The sequence below is a fragment of the Desmodus rotundus genome, chromosome X, assembly GCF_022682495.2.
Source record: "Desmodus rotundus isolate HL8 chromosome X, HLdesRot8A.1, whole genome shotgun sequence".
NCBI classification, from domain to species: Eukaryota; Metazoa; Chordata; class Mammalia; order Chiroptera; family Phyllostomidae; genus Desmodus; species Desmodus rotundus.
In genome coordinates this window covers 77,632,232-77,659,187 of record NC_071400.1, presented here as the reverse complement: position 1 = coordinate 77,659,187, position 26,956 = coordinate 77,632,232, and the positions used below count along the sequence as shown (strand labels likewise).

At 37.0% G+C, this 26,956-nt stretch overlaps 1 protein-coding gene across 1 annotated transcript in view; it reads left to right on the top strand.

Moving 5' to 3' along the window:
* CFAP47 (cilia and flagella associated protein 47) overlaps positions 1-26,956 on the top strand; it is a 316,288-nt gene that overhangs the window by 172,602 nt on the left and 116,730 nt on the right. The window contains exons 41-45 of the mRNA XM_053916952.1: positions 3,834-3,949; positions 5,782-5,924; positions 15,175-15,289; positions 15,833-16,059; positions 20,708-20,867. Of these exons, the coding sequence (XP_053772927.1) occupies positions 3,834-3,949; positions 5,782-5,924; positions 15,175-15,289; positions 15,833-16,059; positions 20,708-20,867 (761 nt within the window). The remainder of the gene's footprint in view (positions 1-3,833; positions 3,950-5,781; positions 5,925-15,174; positions 15,290-15,832; positions 16,060-20,707; positions 20,868-26,956) is intronic.

Sequence of the window (26,956 nt, the reverse complement as noted above, 5' to 3'; positions counted from 1 at the left end):
TTATCAATCTGGCATCATTGGCATAATGATGTCTTTTGATCTTTCAGTGTCTTAATAAAAAAACACTTAGGAATATTACACATCCTGTTTTTCTGAAAGCTCTCCCTAATGTTTGTCTTGCATAGATTTCCTGACACAAATAAAATTTAAGAACATGCATTTTAAATTATGACCAGAAAGGAAGTGTGCTGTACTACCTCTGTGGTTAACTTTCATTTGTAATAGTCCATATAATAAGCATTACATTGTCTCAGTAAAACTCTGGTCTGCTCTCTAGGTTTAATCAGGAAGGTAACCTAATAGAACAAGAAAAAGTTTTTAAAAATCTCTTTAGCTGTATTTTTAGAGCTTTCTACAGATATCCCTATTTTCCTCTTTTTAGGCACATTGTTAATATTATACTTCCCCAGTGATACTGGAGTTAATGTGTGGCCAATGGCATGCATGTATGCCTTTTCCTAGTGGTATCATTAAGACCCAGTTCTTGTTCCTTTTCCCTGCCACAATTATTAGAGGAGCACATATAGAAATGGAGCCTCCTTCACCAAGGATCTCTGAGTGTATCCTCTCCATCTACAGTGGGCATGTAGTATGAGCAAGAAATGATCTGTTGTACTGATCCACTGAGATGGGTTTTTTACTGCAGCATGACCTCGCTTATACTAACTAATACTCCTCCTCAGAGTCACTTCAGTCAGTATCTTCCCAAATAATACATTTTTTCATCAAATGAGCAGTAAAGTGCTGACATTATCTTTCAGGTGGCATAAAAACATTAGAGCCTATTAAAAAATTGAAAATTGCTCTATAAACTGCTCTTCTTAAGTAACAGACACATATAAAATAACACATTTGAAGCCACATGGATGGTTTTACTACGGGAACATGGTCCACGAATATAAGCAAAGTAGTTAAGATGTTTTTATTCTAATTATATGCAAAGGATTATCAGAAAGGATCAGGAGAGGGGACTGATTTTAGGGACACCTTAAAATTGAATCATGATCAGCAGTGCTCAGATATGAGCACTTTGTAAATAATTTCCAACAGTAATATGGCTTGCTATTTTTCCAACAATATTGAGTTATTTATCATTCCATAAATTTCTTGCCAAGCAGCATCACAAGCACTGTTCTTAGTACTGGAGAAATATAGGTATAAATAAGTCACACACAGATCTGGTTCTCAAAGAGCCAGCCATCAAATAGAGAAGAAAAAAATCTACACAAATGCAGAAAATTCTTTGGAGAATACATTCAGTAGTATATGGTATTTTAAAAATGTTCGGAGCTAATTGGCAAGGAATATCACTGTCTAAATATTATAAGGATATTCATGGAAGAGAAGACATTTAAAGAGAATAATGGGATAGGAAGCACTTTTTTTCCTTGCATATACTGTACTCTGGTGTTCCACTCTATGACATACAAATTTAAATTCACAGATCCACTCCGTTTTTGTACCCCGGGTTAGCACTCCTTGCTTCAGAGACTTCTCAATTGCTTAGGGGCCAAAGGGGTACCAAAAGCGGCAAACGTCCCATTTTTCCAGATGGCCACCAGGCCCTTTTGTTATTTAAAGAACTCCTGGACACATGGAGGATGGAGTGAATCTAAAAATCAGTCCTCTTATATTTTTTCCCATGATGCATAAAAACCTGACTTGAACCAGGTAATTTGCTATTTGGTTTAAAAAGAGCCCTGAATGCTGGCCCAGGAGTAGCTTCAGGAAGGCTTATAATAAAGATCTTTGTTCCTTACTGGGAACAGCTTGAATAGGAAGTCATTCTTGGGGCTGATTCATTCATGCCATGAATAGAACCAGTTCAACATCGTTTTGATCATTTTACTTGGAAAGAGCTGCATGCCACTACTGCAGAGGAGATTAGCAGAACATATTCCACTGTTTAAGCCACAGTACTTTGTATAATTTTAAGTTCTTTCGATGCTGTTTCTTCCTTAAGACCAAGGTTTTCAACATGCTCCCTCTGCCACGGCTTCAAAAATAATCAGTGAGCATCTAGGAAAATGATAGCATGGACCAAGGTGCAGGGACTAACAAAAAGTAAATGAGTTATTTTCTGTTGTGTCTTTGGAACATGCATGATACTGGTTTTGTATGCAAGTTTAATTTATCACAGAAAATCTAAACTCAAGGACACTGATTAGGTAAATTAGAAATTTCCTGAGCCAGATTATTTTATTACGTTATTTTTTGATGTCTCTCAGTGAATCATGATCATTGTTAGCTTTTTGAGGAAGTCAATAAAATTCGTAGGTTTGCATATTTTTTCTATTAGTCTTTCCTATAAATAATACAGATAACTCAATTTCTCTTGGTTTGAGAGTCTCCTTTGAGGATGAGGCACCTCTTTGATTTATTTAAAAGGCACTTTCATTAGCTGTTCTCTAACAAAATAGGCAAAGGGAAGAAAAAGGAGATAAAGCCCGAATTGCTGTGCTTTTCTATTCACTATGAAAAAAAAGATGACTGAAAGCCTATAGATTGCAAGCATTGAACCAAATGAGGTTTGGAGATCATCTGAGGATTTTAATCAGGCGTTCTATCCAGAGCTCCACCATCAATGAGATGGCAGCGGAGCTCTGCATTGAGAAATAAGCATTTTTTTTGGTTGTTTTCTCCACTCTCTGTATAGTCTCTATTGTAAATGCTGAAATATTCATCTCTCTATGATAGCCTTAAAGTATCTATCAAATGCTCAAATTACACAAAATATTAAGTGTTCTTTCCTTTTAAAAAATTATATTATACACTGACCAGTGTGACTCAGTGGGTTGGGCGTCATCCTGCAAAGCAAAAGGTTTCTGGTTCCGTTCCCTGTCAGGGCTCCTGCCTCAGGTGTGGTCCCTGGTTGGGGCACGAGAGGGAGGCTACCATTCAATGTTTCTCTCTCTCTCTCTCTCTCTCTCTCCCTTTCCCTCTCTCTAAAAGTAAGTAAATGAAATCTTTTATAAGAATATATTACTTAATCTGCTACACAGAATGCCTGTGAAGTAGGAGTAAAGCACAGAATAATTATAAGACGTGGTAAATTACCTTATTAAGAATGTGCTGCAAAGAAAAGATAGCATTTGGAGAAATGGCCTGGATATTTGTAGAACTTTACTTGGAAATAGTCAATATATTTTTACAGTATTAAATTTAGGCAAAAGCAGATGACAAGTTGAGAAAACGTGGTAGTTTTTTTTTTTTTTGTATTCTCAGAAAAAAATCAGGCAAGCAATATCTGAGAGTCCAGATACTTATTGATAGCTTGCTGAGCAAAGTAATCATGAATACTAAGAGAAGAGCAATTTGGGGAAAATTGATGGGTTCTGGTAGAATGGAGCCTTTCAAGGGAGAAGGTTGCTTCAGGCTGTGAGCTGCTAATTAATTTTCAAAAATGCAAGCAGAGATTAAACAGCTGCCCGTGTATTCTTCTACCTTTATTCAGAAAGAAGGAAATGAGGAAGCAATAAGCTGAAAGAAGAAAAAATTTTTAAGACATCCAGTTCTGGAACCACTTTTGTAGAGTACCTATGTAGCTCTCAGTTGAGATTACCAACTTTGAAGTCTTGGAATTTGGGTTTTTGTTATTATCACCACATTTGAAAGTAATAAACAATTGTTTTTACCATATTTTTTAAAATATGGTAGAAATATGGATGGTTGTTATTTTCCTTTTTGCATTTTCCTTAATTTAAAATTTCTAAAACAATATAAACATAAAAATGAGACATGGAAGAAACACGTGGTCTTTGCACATCATACCGTAGGTCGCTGTAGTTTTAGGGATCTGTAAGATTAAATTAATATAAAGAATTGTTTTTGAGTTTTATCTATGTTGTTGATGTCGTTTTTCTCTTCTCTTGTGACCGTGATACTGGAAGTAGCTATGAAGATGATACTTCAGATGACTATTGTCGAGCCCCCAAAATCTTAAAAACCTGTGAGTACCTCAAAGATTGGGTTGGCCAAAAAGTCCGTTTAGTTTTTTCCATAAAAGAAAAGATACATTTTTCATTTTTACCAATAATTTCATTAATTTGGATATTTTGTGTATGTTGGCTATATCCCACATTGTAGAATGTTGATCATTGCCAGTTAATGTCTCAATTTGATTGCTGTCAACTTCAACCTGTCTACGTGACCATGGAACATCGTCCAGCGAGAAATCTCCAGCACAAAACTTCACAAATCACTTTTGACACATTCTATCAGTCACAGCATCATCTCCATACACTGCACAAATCTTTCTTTGCATTTAGTTATGTTTTTACCTGTCTTGAAATAATAAAGTGTAATATGCTGAAAATGTTGCATATTTTTTTCCATCTTCAATATTAAAATGGCTACATAAAATTCACCAATTTTGGTGTTGTTTTTAAATGCACGCTGACATGACATCTGTCACAATACAATCTGACAAAATTGTTTCGGATGAAGTCAAAGACAACTAAGCACGACTAGAGTCATCTTACGGGGGAAAAAAACAAATGAGCTTTTTGGCCAGCCCAATAAAAACTGTTTTCATGTATTATTTTTCTGTACAGGGCATACTATGAAATGAAACTATAGACAGAATGGCAAACCTTGGGGATTCAAATCAGAATGGGAGGCTGGAGTGTTGGTCCTCAGCCTTTTTATCACCCTTTGGAGAGAACTCTGTCCCGTCTTTCCTTTCCCTGCTAGGTCTTAGTTTCCTCACCGGTACAATGAATGTATTTAGATAAACATCCTTTAGATTTCTTGTGGCTTCTTCTGAACTGCTGAAACCTATTTAGGTGACAGGCATCATCACCATGTTTAAAATTAAAAGGAGAACACACATTACATTGTTTTATGAAATAGATAATAGATTTAGAAAATGTGGATAGAATCATGGCTAGGAAAATGGATATAGGAATGTTCTGGTTCTCTATCGCTACAGATAAACCACCCCAAATGTAGTGGCATTAAACACTAAAAATGTAATATGATTAGTATCTCTCATACTTCTGAGGAGAATGGCCTCATCTAGGTGAACTCGCAGTTGCAGCCAGATGGTGCCTGGGGCTTGAGTTATTCCAAAAGCTGCTTCACTGACATGTCTGATGATTAATGCCTTTCATCTGGGATCAGGTGGAGCTGTTGGCCTGGACACCTACATGTGGCCTCTCCACGTGGCCTAGGCTTCTTCACAGGATAACAACTGGATTCTAAAAGCAAGCGAACCAAGAAAGAGAGATCATTAAGTTGTGTTACCTTTTCTGACCTGTGTCAGGAGTCACACTGCCCTGCTTTTGCTACTTTCTCGCACACTGTTCATTAGGACCCAATCACGAAGCCTGGCCTACAGTTTCAGCACATTCAAGGCAGTGTTGAACAATTTGTGCACATGTTTGAAAACCAGCAGTTCAATTTGCCCATTACTACCTGTAATGCAAACCATGACACAGTCCCCCCAAATTTTAAAGACTCTTTGATGAGTGCTTGTCTGTTTATATGTGTATATCAAGCTAATTTTATACACTAATGAAGTTTCCTTTTAAAACAAATTATTTATTAAGACATCTTTAATAGTGCATCACAATTATACTTTTTTTTATTACGCCAAGCTTGAGCTAGGATCACCAGCACTGTTAGCAACAAACGTATGTCTTATCTCCTGAATCTGAGTGCTCATGCTTTGCACATTTTGTTTTTCATCCCAAAACTTTAATCACTGATTGAGACAGCTACGTTATTGGAACGGCACTGACGCAAAGATGCATACACAAACTCTGCTTCTTGTTTTCACAGCGATTAGGTCCAGTTTTGTCAGAGAGTTCTTCTGTTCCCCAACTATCCACCTAAGAGTGAAAGAGCCTTCCGGCTTGGTGCTCTCCTTTGTTCCCTTTGAAATGCAGAAACGCTACTGTGTCATCATTCTCAGCAACAGAAAGGTGAGAACAAAACTGTGCTGTGTGCTTTCACCTTGGCTTGGCCCTTTAAGGGAATGACTGGTAACAGGTACTTGATGGCAGTTGAAGACTTTAGAAATGTAGATAACAATTCAGCCCTCTGGTAGCTAAACAAAGAGCCTATTCTCAGGAATAAGCAGCATTACACTAGTTGTGGGTATATTTTATAATGGCTGCATAAGGAAGTTCCTTGGAAGCAGAGTGGAGGCACGCCTAGCCTTGCTATGGCCCTATCTGTATTAATCTATGGTTGCATAACAAATTATCAAACACGGAGAGGCTTAAAACTACACACACATTATGTCACATTTTTTTACATTTTATTTATTTATTTTTAGAGAGAGGGGAAGGGAGGGAAAAAGAAAGGGAGAAAAACATTGATGTGTGAGAGAAACATCGATTGGTTACCTCTTGTATGTGCCTGAACCCAGGACTGAACCCACAACCCAGGCATGTGCCCTGACTGGGAAGCAAACCGGCGATCTTTTGGTTTGCGGGATGACGCACAACCAACTAAGTAACACAGCTCAGGGCATTATGTTACATCTTTAATGGATCAGATGTCCAGACATGACCGAGATGGGCCTTTTGCTTCAGGCCTATCTAGTTTTCAATAAGGAAATGGTCAGTGCTGGGTCCTCTGAGAGGTTCATTTGAGAAAGGAGCTGCTCCCAACTTCTCCCAAGTTGTTAGCAGAATTAATTCCTTAGTGGATTAGGGATCCATGTGTCTTGTTTTTTTAAAGGCAACAAAGGAGAGAGACCAAGAGACAGAAAGGAGGAAATGAAGGATGGAGACAGAGAGAGAGACAGAGAGGAAGAGAGAGACTGAGAGGGGGACTGGGGAGGGAGAGAGAGATTGTCTAAAGAGGAAAAGTTGGTGGCATTGTCCCTTTCCAGGTAGACACTGTCACATGTTAACCTGAGGAGGGAATTTATAGCACCCAAAATATAGCCCTAAATGTATTAATTATGTATCAATTATGCAATATTATGAATGTCTATACAATGAAATAATAGTAATTGGAAAGAGATATAGGATCATTTACATGTGAAATACAATATAGCCTGTGAAATATGTAAAATATACTCTAGTTTTCTAGTTAAAATTATCATTTAGAAAAAAAATGCTGTTTTATTGTAATGCTATGTCTTGTTTTTTAATTTCCTTTAAAGGAGCTCAAGATTTAACTAAATTCTTCTGTATAAAATTTTGTGAAAAATAGTTGTTTGGTCAAATGCTTCACAATCCCTTTTTTATATCAATTTGTAATATACCATTAGAAAAATGCTAGGGTTAATTCTCAATAACATAGTAAGGAGGCTGATTTTATCCCTTAAATTAAACTACTGGAATATTAATATTTGGCTCCATAAATTTTATCTAAATTAATCAAAATAGAATTACACTTGGCATCTCAATTTACTAAAACATGACTTTTGATTACATATAATTTGTCCTCGTTAGAAAATATATTAAGAAAAATAATCGTAAAGTTGTATGGCTATCAATTGAGAAATAATGCCCTTAATGTAAAGGATTGCACTGAATTACAATTACTTATGTGGAGAAAACACATCTATTAATTTACACATTCAATTTTATTGCTAATTATATTGAAAAATGCAATTACACGCTTAAATAGATAATCAAATATCCAAGTCCACCTAGTTAGCTCCTGTTCTTATTAAATGTGTGATAACTGCTTTGCTATTAAGAACCACCTGTTGAAAACTGTGAAGTAATTAGGCCTCAGTTTGATACCTTTCCATGTGTAAAACAGAAACATTTCTACTGACACTGCTGTCAAGGAAAAGCCATTTGTTTTACTTTGGCTGGTTTATTCAAACTTTCAAATAAAAAAAATATGAAATGAGTTATATAACAGCTGTTCGAAAGTAGAAGTGGTTTTATAAGACTTACCATCAGTGTCCCTAAAATTTCTTACCTTAGGGGAAAACCTAAAAATTCATGCTATCGAATGCCAAAAATGCAAAGAAATGGGCGCTCTGTGTGGATGGGGAAGATTAAATCATGGCCCACCTGGTCTCAGGGAAATTGCGTCTGCTGCCAGAAGTGATTAATAGGCCCCCATACAAGGCATACAAACACTGCAAAGCACAAAGAAATATCTTGAGGCATGTGAACATCTGCTCTGTGGAGTCCTAGGTTCCCAAATAGGAAACCACATGGCACTGCTGGGATCCTCCATTAGGCAGTGGCATCGAACAGGGATCCTTGACATGGCGCCCGGGATAAGAGTGAGTTCCAGTTGCAGCCACTTGCTGTGGCCTAACCAGCCCTGCCTCACCAACCATGAGCCTTTGTATTGACCCAAACCAGATTCCTCTCTCCCCTGGTAGATTTATCTTCCTGTCCTTTGTTGTCCTTTTGTGTCTACAAAAATTGGTCAGAACAAATCGAAACCAATGTCCAGCTACTGCTGACTTGAGAAAGCTGCATGGGAGTCAGCATCTCTGAGCAACCACACCAGGGCCCCACATCCCAAAGAGAAACGGGTTGTTAATATATTGTATGGCAGTCTGGCCGTTTCCTTCATATTTATGCAGATAAGTAGAACCGCTCATCTGACTTTATGTGCTATCACTCATTTCATTCTCCCTGAGTCTATTATGTATGTTTTTAAATATTCTACAATTAACTTGCAACTTTCTTCAATCATAATTAATGTATGGACTTTAATAATAATAATTCTTGCTTATTTTATGGAATGCAAAGATAAAAACATTGCATTATATTATGCTACAATCTTTATGTAATTTCACACTTAGGCAAACTAACTTCAGTTTTATGAAATTTATTTCTTTAGCTGGGGGCAACTGAGTATTATTTGAGGGTGGTTTATATTATTTTTCAAGCTTTTTTTTTACAGTAAAACATATTTCATTTGCCCTCAACAAGAACCCCTTGCAAGACCTAATCTCTCCTTGTATACATGGTGTCCTAATTAGCAGAAAATGTCCACTGATTTCTATAACATAGCCAGACAGCTTGTGACCATTTCTCAAACAGAGGGAATAGTGCATTTCTATATGACAGAAGAGCAGAGATAATTTGCTAACACAGGAGTATGGTCAAGGAGGATGAGTCAAAGTTTGCCAGTAGCCCTGGTTGGTGTGGCTCAGTAGATTGTCAGCCTGTGAACCAAGGAGTCTCTGGTTTGATTCCCAGGCCTCCAGTAGGGGGCGTGTAAGAGGCAACCACACATTAATGTTTCTCTCCCTCTCTCCCTCCCTTCCCCTCTCTCTGGAAATAAATAAATAAAATCTTAAAAGATACTATTAAAAAATTTGCCAGTAAAACAGAGTTTGGGCTGGGGAAAGTGTGCTCAGAAAATTTGAAAAAGAACATAAGACAAAACAGCTAAACATGAAATTTATGGACACTCGAATTGCCATTTCTGAGAATGGTTTGTTAGACATGGGAGAAAAATGGGTTGGATGGATAAGTTACATTGATAAAGAAGGAGGAGAGCAGTGAATTTAAAATTGAATAACATTATTATTATTATTATTATTATTATTATTATTATTATTGAAAGTAGGAAGGTATTGAGCATAGGCATTATCTGATTTCATCTTTGTTTTAGAAAGCACCTCTGGAGTCAGAGAGATATTGAAATAAAGATCAATCTTTTAAAAAATATTTAAATATGTTTATTGGTTTTAGAGAAGGGGAGGAAGGGAGGAGAGACAGGGGGTGAGAGAGAGAGGGAAGCGTCAATGTGAGAAAGAAACATTGATTGGTAGTGTCCCATATGTTCCCCTACTGGGGTTTGAACCTGCAACCTAGGTATATGCCCTGGCTGGGAATTGAACCCCCAACCTTTGGTGTACAGGATGGCACTCCAACCAACTGAGCCTTACCAACCCAAGGCATTTGAATGATGTTCATACTTGACAGAAAACAAGTTTTCATTTTCTTGTTGAGAAAATTGGTGGCAAAAATTTGAATAGAAACTGTTATTGAAAAATGTGGTAATAAAGGAGAAGAGAGATTGTTAATTTTCATCGCCGCAATGATTTCTAGAGTCTAGGCCCAGCTTCCTATTATTGAATGAAGTGTTTTCCCATAACATACTTTATATTTGCATTAAAAAATCAATTCAACCCTGGCTGGTGTGGCTAAGTAGATTGAGTGCCAGCCTGCGAACCAAAGGGTCTCCAGTTTGATTGCCAGTTAGGACACACGCCTGGGTTGTGGGCCAGGTCCCCAGTAGAGGGTGCACGAGAGGCAACCACACATTGATATTTATCTTCCTCTCCCTCCTTCCCCCCTCTCTAAAAATAAACACATAAAAAATTTAAAAATTCAATTCATATTTTATGCCATTTAAATATATGTTGCCTTCTTGATATGTCTGCAGAATAATCTGTCAGGCATGCTATTAAGATTTTGTTAAAATTGTGTTAAGAAAGTTAAACTTTTAAGTGCAGGCATATAAATCTTTTTATACTTCTTACCCTTACTGAGCCTCCTATCATTCAATGATAAATAGTATTTTAAAAGAACAGTAATTATTCTTACTGGCCAGTTTCATATTATAATTATGGCAGAGTCAAATAGTCATCTACCATGATTAATGATCCCTCTCTGGTGTACGGAATTTAACATTCTAGAATTTTAGCTTAGCTCTCATGTGCCGGTTAAGCCATCAAAATTATATAATGTTGTTCAGCCAATTCAAATATAAATTATAAAACCTAGTAAGATCTAGGTCCAAGATAAAAAAAATAAGTAGAATTTAAGACCTATGGAAAAAACGGGGATTTTCTATCTAGAAATGCTTTAAAAAAATTTTTTTTTAAAGGTTGAGGTTATGTGTATCTGGAGGGCATCCATGACCTGTGTGAAGTTACCCAGCTAATTAGTGGCAGAGCTGGAATTAAAACTTTCCTTTCAATTCAGCTTGTGTGTTCCTCCTTTCTGGGTCATTAACAGCTGGTCTTCTAATGTTGCATGTAACTGTGTTATTTGAGGACTTCATTTAACTAGATACACAAGAAGAACAAAATATATTTTGTGAGGGTTTTTATAATTGGCCATGGGCTATGGTATCTTCTTGGAAAATATAATAATATAAATCCAGCTAAACATGCCGACTGGTAAATATCAATTAAGAGCAGAAAGGAAAGGTAGTTGGTGACTATTAGAATAGCTGTTAGGTGTCAGATAATTGTTTTTCTCTTGTCGCAGCCTTCAGACTTGAAAAATAAGGCGCTTCTCTACTTTAAAAGAGTTCTTTGTTGCATTAGTATTTCTTCCCCATTCTGATTTTATTTCACGAAATGTAGAGGGAACTAATTGAACAATACTACAGATTATGTTCCTGAATAATTTTCTGACATAGGCAAAACATGCATTATTTTTAATTTTTTTCAAAGATTTTATTTATTTATTTTTAGACAGAGAAGAAGGGAGAAAGAGAAGGAGAAAAATATCAATGTGTGGTTGCCTTTCACACACCCCCAAATGGGGACCCGGCCCACAACCCAGGCATGTGCCCTGCCTGGGAATCCAACTGATGACCTTTTGGTTCACAGGTTGGCACTCAATCCACTGAGCTACACCAGCCAGGGCTCAAGTTTTTTTAAAAAAATAAAAAGAATATATTGAAAGTGAACAAGTTAAACAAAATAATTTTTGACAGATGCTAATATATTGTCTGTGTAATATGTGGATTGAAGTGGAATTGAATGGACTCTTAGTTATTGATATTTCCATTGGCTAATCAAAGGCTAGGAAGCTGTTTATAATTTATATTGAAGAAAAATATTCTGACAAGTAGCAGTTTGTTCCTTTTGTATCGACTCCCATGGGTTGGTATTCATTTTCATGGCGTAGACAAGCTATAGATCAGGTTTCATTCAGGTGCAAATTTACAAAAACATGCAATTATGATAACTATACTCCCTGAGTCTGATTTCTTATGAATATTATATTTTGTATAAAACAACTGATTTTTAGATAAAAATAAGGGTGAGAAAAAGGAAGAAATATAAGTAAATATTAATATATTGTTTTCTCCAGTCTCTGTTGAATTTATGCATCGGCACTCTTCTTGAATTATCAGTGAAAACTGTGCATCAGTACTGACCACTCCGGTGTATTGGTAGAAGCACACAAACACACAACACGGTTCGGATTGCTAGCTCGAGTTCATGTTTACAAAACGCATAGCTATTTAGGAAAAATTACTATGTGAAAATTATATATAATGGACTAATTACTACCAGGAGTGCACAGATTTAAATGCTGAACAATCTAAAACATTCAGAGTTTTCCAAATTTTATCAGCATGAACTGAAAGTAATTATGGATCATAATTAATAAAATTCTGTGGAACCTTATCATGTGAAAATAGATGATGAGATTAATTTTATTTTAAACAAATTTCAATGGAAGAGATAATGAAACTCTAAATAAATTGACCTTGCAATCAGAAATTATTTATTCTTTTGTTTCCAGATTAATTTTCAATTTTTCCATTTCATTTATCTAAGATAGTCACAATATTTTAGAATACATATTTTTATTATGTGACGAATTTATACAATTTACATATATTGCTTACTCAAAGATATGTGTGGAATAGTCTCTCAAGCACATGGTTAATATTGTTTTAAGACTGTGGGATAGTTCGAACTAGTTACAACTCCAGCTTAAAATCTAGGTTTGTTTTCTTTTGCTTTCGTAGTGGTTAATTGCATGCCTCTCACAAGTCCATACTGGTACAAGAGCCTCCGTTGTGTGGCTTAAACTTAAATTTGCCCGTCCTTGTTTTCATTGATTCTCCAGTCAGAACTGCAGTTTCCCAATATCCTCAGGTGATTTATATGCACCTGAATGTTTGGGAAGCCTGCTCTGCAAAAATAGTCCCACTCCATTTAAGCGGATCCCTTACATGCCTGGTCAGTGCCAAGCAAAGGCTTAGGTTCCTAATATGTGTCACCTCAGGTAGTCCTCACTACATCCTTAGTTTGTGTCATTCTACTTCTTGAGGCATAAGCATTTTTTAAAGACTATTTATTATGGAAAATGTAAAATACACACAGTTGTAGAAATAAAATAATAAGTCTCCCCTGGTGCCCTTTGCTCAGCTTCCACGGTGCATGGCTAAATATGTTTCATGATTATAATGAAGCAAATCTCAGTCATCACATCATCTTAGCCACAAATAATTCAGTAATTGTCTTAGCAACAACAACAAAAATTTCACATAACCATGATACCATTACTGCTAAAAATCTTGTAATTTTTTCTTAATAAAATCAAATATCCAAGCATTGTTCATATTTTCCTGAGTGTCTCATAATCATTTGTATGGGTTTTTTTTTTTACATCATTTTACTTTGAATTTCTTTATTTGAATTGTAGGGGAGGAAAAATAATTTTTCTTCTACCCTTCTGAGTTCTTGGCTGAGAACCCCCACCCATACTAAAAAATTAACAGGAGAGAAACAAACAGTTTATTAACATGTATACCTCATGTATACATGGGGGATACCCAGGAAAACTGAGTAACTCCCCAAGGTAGCTTAGAATTGAAGCTTAAATACCATCTTATTAGGGAAAGTGGAGAGGGGACGTCGGCCTCTTAGCAGGGTAAATGATTTTTAGGAAAGATGATAGAATAATAGATGGGAGATACGTCAGTCTGTGACCAAGTTTGTCTGGGTACAATGTTGACTTCTAGTCTCTTCTCCGGTGAAAAGAGTCAGTCTTCTCCGGTTGATGAAACCCCTGGGGAGGGGATTTATGACTATTGCGTTCCTTTCGGAAGATCTGTCTCTAGACAGATAAGAGGAGTTCAGAAAAAGTCTTTCCCTGCATTTACCTTCTTTCACATGCCTACAGCTCAAAAGCATCAACATACCAAAGTGGCATATTTTGTGGTGACCTGAACTCTTATAATCACATTTTGAGGTGACATATTCTGTTACCCTTCAGAATCAAGATCTAAATAATATTCATCCATTGTTTATAGATTGGTGTGATATATCTCTTAAGGCTCTCTCTCTCCCCTTTCTTTTCATTTAATTTCTAGGTCCCTAAAATGAAGGGATATTGTCCATCCCATTTTACAGTGGAAGAAACCAGAACTCAGAGTGTTAGGAAACTTGCCTCAGGCTTAGTAGCTAATAAATGACAGTGCCAGGTTTAGAAGTAGACTCGTCCACCTCTTTTAATCTTTCTCTGTATGGCGCTGCTGCCTTTGCACTGACCCCACTTTTGTTTTCACTCTGTCCAGGTAGACTTTTGTAGTTTTTACCTAATTACTTATTTATTCTAAAAGATCTTCAGATTATCACTGCTTGTTTTGAAAACCTGTACTTAATTTTTTTAGTTAAATTTTGGGGGGTGACATAGGTTAATAACATTACAAAAATTTCACATGTACAATTCAATAATACACCATCTGTATATTCCATTGTGTGCTCACCACCCAGTCTAGTCTCCCTCCTTCCATCACCTCGTATTCGACCCCATTTATCCTTTCGCCAACCGCTGTCCCCTCTGGCAACCACAATTCTGTCGTCTGTATCTGTGACTTTGTTGTGTCTCTTTGTTTGTTGCTTTCTGTTTTATATCTCACATATGAGTGAAATCACATGGTTCTTTTCATCTGACTTACTTCTCTTCGCATGATACTCTCAGGATCCAGCCATGTTGTCACGAATGGTAGGATTTCATCCTCTCTTGCAGCTGGGTAGTATTCCATTGTATACTGGTCAGTTTTCTTTATATAGCACATTTTCTTCATCCAGTCATCCATCAAATGACAGTTAGAAAACCTGTACTTTAAAATGTAGACTCTTGGGGACTCAAGATACCCTGCAAAAATGATGTCACTCCTCTCCAACAATAAAGTACACATTGAAGGAAAAACATTCTTGCTTGTTTGATCATTTACTTGTTTTAAGAGAGCAGTCTACAATGGATATTTGTAGTTTTATAAAGATCAGCCGTTGTCAGTATTATCCTGAGAAGTTCTTAAGTCACCTCCGTGTTCTGCTGCATACGGAGCTTCTCCTGCACTAGGTGGGCTATATTTAAGCCTTACCTTTTTCTACACATTGAGGGCATCTGTGGCTTAAAAATACACAGTGCAATGATGTTTTTATAACATGCAGATTTTTCTTGCAGCTAATAAATTTATCCTAATTTCTGAGCTTTTAGAATTTAATATTATTGTGTGGTTGTGTTTTAGATTGGAGAATTAATATACGCTGTGGAAGGAAAAGTTACGGTCCCGTTGCCTTCCCGCCTACCTGCAGTGACTTCCTCACTTTTACACAGTAATGAGTACAAATATCCTCCAGAAGGTAGAGTATGCATATGTTTTATGTAATTTATAATGTTGAAGGGTGGGACTGTTTCTCCTACAGTTACCTACACTTCCTCATAGCAAGTTTTTCCACTATATAATTACACTGCAACTTTACGATGTCAGTCGTATAACAGTCTACTTTAAAGTGTAAGGTTGTTAGTGAAAGAAAATGACAGTTCATGCCAGTCCTTGACCGATGTCTTTCTTTACATTTATTGCTAGCCACCCTCCCCCCTCTAGTCACTGTTAGGAGCACAGTAGTCACTGAATTTTTGAGCACGTTGATGACATTTCTATGAAAGAACCTTTGACTGGATCTCTTTTTACAGAGTATCAGGAAGATATCTTTAATTCCTGAAGACGTAGCCCCGAATTACTGAATTAGTACTACTAGAAATGTGCTACCGGTTTACTTTTACTGTGTTTAAGGAAGGCCACACCTGCAGTTTTATATTTCAAACCTCTCAAATCCTTTCTGAATGATAATGTCAAAGGCATAAATGGTCATTGAAGTCACGAATGTTTTTGCTTCCCCTAGAGTTTGATGAGGGAGATTCAGTTCTGTATTTGAAATGCAAACCCAATGAAATAATGGATGTCGAGCTTATATTGCCACTGACTAACGAGGCCAAGGAAAAGGCATTGGCCTTCGCAGCACAGAGGCAGATGTGCGACGTAGAGTACCAGCGAAGGTTGCTCACCGGCACTCTGGAGAGCAGTAGCATCCGCGTGGCCATCGCCCTCCTGGGGCTGACCAGGGTCGAGGTGAGCATGGACAGATGATGCACTTCAATTATTCTCTCTTTAAAAATTACAGAGCTGTTACTGAATCAGAGCATTTATACATAGGGGGGAAAAAAAAAGAAGACGAATGCTGGTTTTCTCCAGAGAGACAGCTCAGTAGCTTTTTTTCTTTCTTACCTCATTAAAAAAATTGATCTGACAGAAAGCATTCAACTAATTTTTGCATTCCACTACTACTAATTTTAGTAGTAATAACTAAATTAATTGTAACTATGCACACTACTAATTTTAGGCATTGCACTGCAATTGCTTAATTCATAGTTGTCTTCACTTCTGGCTCCACGTTGGAATGCTAGTCTAGAAAACTTAAAATCATACTAATGCCCAGGCATCACTGCAGAATAATTAAATACAGATCTCTGGAAGAGAGTGAGTGGGGGCACATTCTACAAGTTGCCCAGGATACTTCTGTTGTGTACGTGGAGAGCATCATTCCCTGGGATCAGATGACCAGGCTGAGAATTTAGACATTAACACTGTCTACCTGAGTGACTGTGGACTGGTTACTTAAAAATCATCAAACTTCGATGATTTATATTCTAGAATACAATATTTATATTTTCTTTTCTTATATTCTTTTATATTTTTACTCTTTTTATATTCTTATTCTAGAGATATTGATAATTTATGGGAATTAAGTGAGATAATTATGTGAAATGCTTAGCATAATACCTGGTATATAATAACTGTACTCTATATGGCATTGTTGTTGTTATTATTATTACTACTATTACTACAGACTCTGTTATTATACCTTGAACTCTATTTTATAATGGAAATAAAATACATGCTAGTCACCACAGAGCTGTCAAAGCGATTCTTCTAAACTGTGAACCTGTTCATGTTGCTCCTCTACTGCCTTGCCAGTTCACGTCAAACTAAAAACCAGACTCTTAGCATGGTCTTCAGAACCCTCCTGGTCCGTCCCACCCCCTCCCCTGATCTCAGCATTTCCCCTGGAGCCCATCACTGAGTCAGCCCCTCAGCACAGGCCTCCTTGCTGTTCTTCAAATGACCAAGGCATGCTCCCCAAGGCCCATGCACACTCCCTGTTACTTTTTTCCTGGTATTAGAGGCTGCCTCCCTCATTTCATTCAGGTCTGTCTGAATGCTATCCGTGAGATTCGGCTTTACCAACTTACATTTTTAAAAAAGCATCACTTACCACTATGAGGCACTGTCTAAATCCTACATTTCCCTCAGTTTTCATTTTGGATAGAATTTATCACCTGAGAATCTGTGACAAGATATTTGTTTAGTTAACTCTCATATCACCAGTGCCTAGAAATGTGTGTGCCCTGCCAGAGGGAGTCACAGAATCTTTGTTCAATGAAGGAATAAATGATGTGTTTTCATCCTTGTTTAAGAAACACCTTCATTTACATACATGACAACAAAATACTCAGCATTGTAGGGATGATTTCTTTTTGTCACAATGCTATAATCGATACAGCCCTAATCATAGATTTTTAACAGTGATGCTTACCTTATGGATGAGCTGGATTTTAAAGTTCTGATTAGCTCAGAAATATCAAGGCCTAAGGCTGTGACGCCCTCTGGACAGACCCACCCACACTGTGCATCTAAGAAGCTGATGGGTCTCTTCGGCTCCTACCAAAATGCTTCCTTCCGCTACAGAACAGTGAGTCTGGGAAGGTTTGGTGCAACTTTTAGGACACTATGACAATCAGAATGTTCGATATGTGGCCTTTTCAAATTTTAAGCCTATCAAATTGCACATACAATCTCTCTTTTTCTTTTTAAATTCATTTTCTTCATTCTTAGCTCTTGTCAAAATATTTTATTTAAATGAAAAATGCTTGAATGAGATGGATTTTGCCCATGAATCTTCTTTCTGTTATTTATGCATGTATATCATTCCTATCTTTCTCTTTCTCTCTCTTCTTTTAGCTTTCTCCCCGCAACCCAGCACACCTTTCTTTGTAATTATTTTATTTATCAAATCGTGTTGTGTACAAGATTTATTTTTATATGTACCCATTTCTCTAGGATGTGAATTCTTAGAAATCAAAAAACTTTTGTTACATGTATTTTGTTTACCCCGTACTGACTTGTGTGTGAGAAGTACTGTCATTGTCGCATTGAATGGAACATGGGCCTGAGCGAACGAACGCCACTTTAAACCTTAAGTCTTCATTGTACATAGGTTGATTCCATCCAGGTTGCCTCATAGCCTGGTTTTCCACAGAGCTGATCACTTATCCTTGCTTCCCTCTCCCATTCGCAGGATGAGTATCTGTACGTGTGCACTTCTCTGAATGTGTCGGTAGGAATAGTAATGATAATGATAACACTTTATGAGTAACCTTTGGCTTTTTTTAAAGATTTTTAAAATTTATGTTTAGAGAGGGGAAAGAAGGGAGAGAGGGAGAGAAACATCAATGTGTGTTTGCCTCTCGTACACCCCTTACTGGGGACCTGGCCCACAACCCAGGCTTGTGCCCTGACTGGGAATCGAACCTGTGACCCTTTGGTTCACAGGCCCATGCTCAATCCACTGAGCCACACCAGCCAGGGCTTGATATCTTTTAAAAAGGAAATCTGAAAGACCTCCTTGGTGAGGATTCGAAAGGGTAAAGAAAAAGTTTTCTGTATTTTTGTATAATTCAAGTGCCCTTCAAATCATGAAGTAATCCTACTGATGTTGTGAAAGATAAAACTGGGCAGGAGTTAAAGCAACAAGGGGATAGAGTTTATTCAGTAACTACTGCAGCAGGCAAGAGGCTCCAGTGTGAAATGAACGGAAAACTTTAACTTGTGCAGCAGTAACTGGGAGTCTTCAGGGGAGGATGAGAAAAAGTATGGAGGGAGAATGACTAGGGGCTTGAGCAGATTCACTGAAGTGAACATTTGCAAGAAGGGAGAGGAGCGGTTGAGATCTGGATTTGTTCATTGATGCTTATTGTCAGGAGAAACAAACAAATGGAATCTTTATGCCCAGAGGTAGTGACTGCAGCCAGGTCCCCCTCTGGCCAGGAACATTATCTGTGAAGATTTGCATTCCAAAGAGAGGGTTCTGAGGTCCTCCAGGAGATAGTTGCGGTGGATAGAAGATTTCCATCTCAAAGGGGAGAGAAAGGATTTGTAACTGCCAGCTTTCTAAAGTAACTGCAGATAAGCATCAGTTAAATCCAGATCCCATCCATCATTCCTCTCTCACTTCTTGCACCTGCCCATTTCTGTGACTGCAGCTTTTGTATGCCAAGGTGGAGGCCTAGTTGAGAACAGGGCTTCCAGGAGTTTGGTCAAGCAGAGTCTGTGTCAATACACATTATTTTGAATGACTTGAAGATCTAGAAGGCAGACAATATGTATTTAGGGTAAAGAGCTAGTTGCTGATGTGAATAAATTATTTACTCACAATGACCAGAAAAATGAACCAAACCCAAGCGGTGATAAATGTTACATTTAATTAGTTTAAATTTCTGCATTTACATGATTTGACTTGCCAAAATAAAGTAGGTAGAAAGTAGGACTTTGTGGGAAAAAATTCTTGTGCATTTTATACATCATGAACCCAGTGAAAGAGACAAGTGCTAGAGGTACTGACATTAATTTTTGATGAGTAATGATATCATGACCATGTTGATGATGACAACAATAATGACAATGACAACGATGATAATGACAATGACAATGATGATAACGACAGCCAACATTTATTGAATTCTTAAAATATGCTCCAAGCACCAGGCATTCCTTCACACTTTAAATACACCAGGGGTAGGCAGTGTGTACTATTATTATCACCCATGTTTTACAAATAAAGATTTGTGGCTTTGATTAATAACCAAGCTGATCTTACTTAGAGTCTCAATGTATAACTGCGGGTAGTCTGGCTCCAAGAATGCGCTTAGTCCAGCCATGGGGCTGTACTATGTTGTTGGCAGCACAGCATCCAGATCAAAATAAATGATCGCCTATCTCTGTGCTCTGCATTGCTTGGTTCACACGTAGAGAGCTACGTTTCTCTTCAGTGTTCTATTTTAGGAAACACAGTATTGAACTCAATTGTGTCTTGAGGAGCATATGCATAGGGGTGAGTTGTAAAGTACATCATATAAGTAATGGTTAAAAGCAGTAAAAATATGAAAGTTAGTTAAAAGAGATGTTTGGAGGTCTGGGGAGGGGCAGGACCTAGTTTTGTGTGTGCGTGTGTTTATATCTGTTTTTTTCCCCCTATTCAATTGTCATCAGCAAAAGAAAGGGGACTGACTAACTACACTGCTAATGAGAACTAGAGCTGATGGGTAGATGTTAAGATGCATAGGGTTCAACTGAAGCAGGGAAGCACTTTCTCAATGCTGTTCACCGATGCAATGGTTTCTTCCTGCGGCTATGACTTTGTCAGCGCTGAAAGGATTAGAACATGGGATTAGAGGGTGACTCCATTCATTCCATGAAACAAACACCTTAGTGTCCTCTCTCACCAATTAAATAATAACATGTCTAAAGAAATGAACGAATTCAGATCCTCAGTTGATTCCCCCCCCAATATGGAGTCTAAATACATAATGCTCACTTTTGTGGTTTAGAGTTAAAGGGTAAGACAATTACATTCCAATTTTTTCTTTCTGTTTATTTGCAGACTTCTAGGCTCTTTAACATCTCAAAGTTGAAGCAGCCTAAGTTCATTTCATACGTAACAAGTGTGAGCCTTCCAGGATATTTTCATGTCCCCAAGGAAATCTACATTCCTCAGCATCCCGAAGTTCAAGCTGAAGGGCGTAAACCTGCCAGTAAAAAAAGTAGGTCATGATGTGTGGGTTGCAATATCTATCCATTGCAGGCACTGTGAAATAATAAAATGCGAAGAACAGATTATCTCTACTAGTAGGATGTTCATGAAATATTTGAAAAGATAGTTTAGCTACATAAATACCAATTATTGAGTAATAGTTTGTGTTATAAGTCACCAACAAACTACACACGTAGTTAAGTACTGAATTTGAGTGCTTAATTACTGGTACTGAACTTTGCAGACTTGTCTTTGTTACAGAATGCCTATATGATAAACAGAGTACGTGCACTTTGAGAAAGGCGAGCTCTTACTTTGACAGTGAACCTGGTTGCAAACGTTGTGCTGGAGTTGTGGCTTGTGCCGTCTCTAAAGGGGTGGGGCGATATTGAGGTCAAGAGCATCTCAGAGGAGAACAATACCACTTATGAGTAATTTATCTTTGGTATGGACTAGGCCCATATTAGTTGAGTACTTACTCTTGGTCTCCTGGTGTCCCTTCATTTTGATTTGTGTTTAGGAAGGACCAAGCCAGATTTAATAGAATATTAATACATTACATTATTGAATACAAGGAATAATATATAAACAATATATAGTATGAAGTATTACAATTAATTTACATTTTTCTTTCTCTTATCTCCAAGCTGATGAATAATAATAATAGGAATATATGTGTTTTTATTAGGGCTATTCCCACAATGTACTATGTGCATGGATTCTAAGTTATGTTATTACTCACTATGGTTTTCTTAAGTTTTCATTTGTATTTGCCTATAGCTTTGTGTTAACTATAAAATATTTCTACATCTAAAGTGGTGGTTAAAAATTATAAGGTACAGTATAACCCGTTTACTCTGTCTTCCTAGGAGATCTGTGATGTTGAACATCTTTCCATGTGCTTATTGGCCATCTCATAAGTGTCTATTCAGATCATTTACCCATTTTTTTAAAGTTGGATTGTCTTTTTATTATTGAGCTGCAACTATTGTGTCTACATTCTAAATGCAATACCCTCCCCGGCAGATGATTTTCGAATATTTTTTCTCATTCTGTTGGTTGTCTTTTCACTGTCTTGATAGTATCCTTTGAAGCGCAAAGTTTCTAATTTTGATGAAGTCCAATTTATCTATTTTTGTCATTCTTTTTGCTCTTGCTTTTGACATTATATCCATGACTCCATTGCCAAATTGAAGGTCATGAAGATTTAGGTCTGTGTTTTCTTCTGAGAGTTTTACAGCTTTAATTCTTGCATTTAGGCCTCTGATTTATTTTTAGTTTTCTCTATCGTCTGCAGTAAGGGTCTAACTTCATTCTTTCGCATGTGGCTATCTGGTGGTCTCCTCACCATTGTTGAAAACTCTCTGTCTTCCTTGCGTGTTAAGTGATCTTGGCGCCCTCGCTGAGAATCAGTTGCGCACAGATGCACTGTTCATTTCTGAATTCTCTACTGTGTTCTACAGATCTACGTGTCTACCCACACGGCCCTTTTTAAAATGCTATTGCTTTGTGGTAAGTTTTGAAAGTGTGAAGTCCTGCCACGTTATTCTGTTGAGACCATATCGTGTTGGTTCTGAGATTCTTAAAATTTCATATGGATTTTAAAATCAGCTTGTGAGTTTTTATAAGCAAGCCGTCTGGCTTTCTGACACGCATTGCACTGAATCTACAGATCAGTTTGGGGGGGAGGGTCATCGTAATAATGTCAGGCCTTCTGATTCATGACCACGCAATAGTTCTTCACTTTTTAGATATTCCTTAATTTTTGACAGTTTTGTAGTTTTGAGGTGTAAATTTTGCACTTCTTTTGTTAAATATATTACTAAGTGTTTTCATTCTTTTCAATAGGACTGTAAATGACATTGTGTTCTTAATTTCTTATTTGTATTATTTATTATAAATGTATAGAAATAAAATTGATTGGAATACTGAAATTATATTATTCAACCTTGCTGAATGGATGTTTTAATTCTAATATGTTTTACTGGATTCTTTAAGATTTTCTATATGCAGGATACTGTCATACACATCTAGAGGTGGTCTTACATCTTCCCTTCAGAAATAAATTGTTTTTATTTCTTTTTCTCGCCTAATTGATCAAGCTAATACCTTTAGGACAATGTTAAATAGAAGGAATGAGAGGACATCCTTGTCTTTTTCCTGAACTTAGGGAGAAAATATTCAGTTTTCAGTCATTAAGTGCTGTGATAGTGGTAGGTTTTTCATGAATGCCCTGTGAGGAAGTTCCCATCTATTTCCAGTTTGTGCCATTTATGTTCTCTACTGTTTCACATATGATTGTTTATAGCATTCTTCCATATTCCATTTCATTTCTGTAAGGCAGAAATGGAATATTTCCCTAGTTTCATTTATGAGTCTAATAATTTCAATGTTTTCTCTCTCTCTTTTTTTTTTGGTCCATTTAGTTAGTTTTGTTAATTTTGTTATCGTTCCAAGGAAGTCGCTTTTGGCTTCAGTGATAATCTCTAGTATTGTTTTCTCCTCTCTATTTCATTAATTTCTCCTTCCGTCTTTATTACTTTTTCATTCTACTTTCTTTAAAACGTTTAGGATGCTCTTCTTTTCCCAAATCTTAAAGTAGGTTTGTTGATTTCAGATTTTCTCTTTTATGGTTATAAGCATTTATAGCTATAAATTTCCCTTAAGCACTGCTTCAGGCAAATCTTATAAGTTTTTTATATTCATTTTCTTTTTTAAAAATTGTTATTCTATTATAGTCGTGCCAATTTTTCCCCTTTGCTCTCCTCCGCCCAGCCTGTCCCCCACTCCCACAGTCAGTCCCCACCCTGTTGTCCATGTCCACGAGTCATTCATGTTGTTCTTTGACTGGTCCCGTCCCCTTCTTTCCTTCCTCATCCCCCTCCCCACTCTCTTCTGGTCCCTGTCAGTCTGTTCCTTGCTTTCATGTCTCTGGTTCCATTTTGCTTGTTAGTTTCTTTTTGTTCATTAAATTGCTCTCATAAGTGAGATCTTAAAGTATTTTCTAATTTCCCAAGGGTTTTTTTTTTTTGACCCATTGAGTGTATTACCAATAACAATAGATGTTTGGGATGCAGGTTGAAATATTATGAAACATACAATGTATAAATTAGATAAATGTAAAGCTTTCTGTTCAAAACTAGAGAAGATGCTCCAGAACTCTGTCTGCTCGCCCTTCCCCACCGCCTATTGTATTCCCACCAGTGGCTCACAAAGCAGATTCTCATGAATACAGTTTGAAGGCCACTGATTTATTTCAGATTCCACATTTTATAGATGAGGAAATTGAAATACAGAGGGATTAATCAAATGAACTAGAATTAAGTAGTGACAGAATCCTATCTTCAACATATATCTTCAGCCCCTTTGATTACGATGCCAGATGATAGGATACTTTGTTCGACACATATTTCCTGAGAGCCTAGTGTGTGCGGGCAGTGTTTAGGCCCCAGGGATAGAGCAGTGAACCCAATAAAAAAGGTCCTTGTCTTTTAGAAATTTGATGATGTGAAATTGTTCCTAGTGTTTGCCAGCTGTCTTGAGCCATGTGCTCTGGATGGCATTTAGTATTGGTCCCCACACTTCTGTGGCTCATTCTCTCATTCCATCTTGTGACTTGGGTTGTTACTTTTTTGCTAACTAGCTAGTGAGATGAACTAAAAGTGGTTGTAAGATAGAGGACTATGACTAGCCACATGAGAACTTAACCCAAACTTTGACTTCAGGGTTCAGCTCTGGTTTTTAATTTCAAATGGTCTACCGATTATTAGTGACTAGATTGACTAGTCACTAGAGTGACCAGATGTTAGATGTATAGAATTTTCAACTTCGTTCGTAACTCTCAGCCATTTATATTTTAAATCACTTGTTTCTACCCACATAATATGTGATTAAAAATAATCACATGGTCTTCTTCCCCTGTTTGATCACTTTCTCTTCTAATACCTGAAGGTTGTAGTATAATAGTTGCTATTTATTTTTCATAAAAATAAAATAAAGGTGCACTTTTGTTTTATGAATACATTCTGTACTTTTGTGCATGGGAGTTCAAAACAGATTTTACTTAACGTGTAATAAATTTAATGCACCGAACTGCAACTTAGAAATCCTTGAAAGTAATTAGGTGAATTAATTATACCTACACCGTTTAAAAATCTGATTTTACTTGTCACTGCTATGTCATTTTATTTGTTGTTGAACAGGGTATAAAACGTATTTTCATTTTTTAAAGATAAAAGTCAGTAGAAAAGTAGTGTCCAATAGAATTTTGTTTTTACGTCTCTGGGCAGTCGGAATACTCCTGCGAATGCATGAACGCTAACTGGCAGCACATTCTGTTGGGATGTTACACAGCTATATTAGCTATGATAAAGCACGATGGGAATGTTTGGAGTCAGCTTCTTTTCGGCCCAAGTCTATGATTATTTACCATCCATACATTAGTAAGCTTCTTTATTTCACCATTAAAATTAGAATGTTAGAGAATTTTTATTTTCTCTTTCATTCTTAAAACATTTTGATTTTTGTCTTTTGTGTTTTAATAAGAAAAGTATCCTAACAGATACTGTGATGATAGTTCATTTTTAATTTTATTGATTTTTAGGGAGATATATAGATAGAGAGAGAGAGAGAGATGGTTGTTCCATTTATTTATGCACTCATTGGTTGATTGTTGTATGTGCCTTGACCAGGGGGTCGAACCCACAACCTTAGTGTATCAGGACAATGCACTAACCACCTGAGAGCTACCTGGCCAGGGCTGTGATGATAGTTGTTGTGAAAGGAAATAATAATCCTGTCTTTCGTCAGAGAGGTGCCTCCTGATACTGGAGGGCTGCCCCAGTTGCACCCCACCATTGGATTTCATGTGGAAGCACATCTGGATGTAATATTAGGAAAGGGAGATCTGCTGATGGAGTGAAAAGAGGAGTGATATTAGTTTCAGTGGTTGCTAGGTGAGCAGGCACTTAAAATATAAGCCATGAATACCTTATCTACAAATTTCAAGTTCTGACCACTGATAGATTTTATTGATTACTTTCTGTAGTGCTTTGTATCCTAATCTCAGTGATGGATGTGAATCAGCTTTGGAGAATGTGTTCTTGGGCAGTAACTGAATCCTCTGCCCTCCTTCCCTAATCACACATCTGGGTGCAGGGTCCAGTCCTATTGGGCGAAGGATTCTCCTCAATTGACGATGATATGTCACTGCTCACAGATCCCTTGCCTGAGTCAGAACATTGAGTCACATGCTCTTGTGATCTGGCCTCAGCCCAAGCAGCCTCAATGGTGGCCGAATGATTGAGCTGGGGCAACTGTCACCTTCCTGTCTTTCCATTTCAGGATAACTCTTCACTTCTTCTTTCCCCCCACCAGTGGGGGTTATAACCTGACTGAAACACTGAACTTCTCCCTTCTGTCTGAAATCCCTTTTAGAAATGTCATGTTGTTCTTCTCATTTCATTTCTAGCCAACAACCTTGGTGCTTCTCAGAAAAACAGATTTTAGACTTGCAGTTAACATCGTGATTTTTGAGATGAATGTTATGTAATAATATGTAAATCTTTACCAGAATAATTGACCTGGAATTGTGTAACTCTGTCAAGTCTAAATACAGAGAGAAAGAACTGGAAATGCTTACAGGAAAAGTTAGGAAAAAATTTCTGTGAAGGATGATAGCTTGGATTTACTTTTCTGGTCATGCTGTATGGGATCTGACATATAAGAATAAGTTAGTTGGTACTCCATATTCATATCTAAGCTGTATTGCATTTCGTTTAATTATTTGTCCTAAAATTTACTGGTTTAAATGTAATATTTGTGCCTCTTCCATTCTTCATATATTTTGTTACTTATTGAAACGTATTTGTTAGAAATTTCATTTTATCTTTTATTGAAGATTAAAAAGGGTTTCATTCATTCACATTTGTTTGTAAAGGTTTCAAATGAATGAAGAAATCAGATTAAGTTCTTGTCCTCAGGAAGTTTGTAGTCTAGTGCAAGTAACAATATTGGACCCATAATAATCCTGATCTTCAAGTCTAACTGCAAAGTGCTTGTCTGCTTAACCTTTCAGACCATCGAGGTGTTTATTCACCT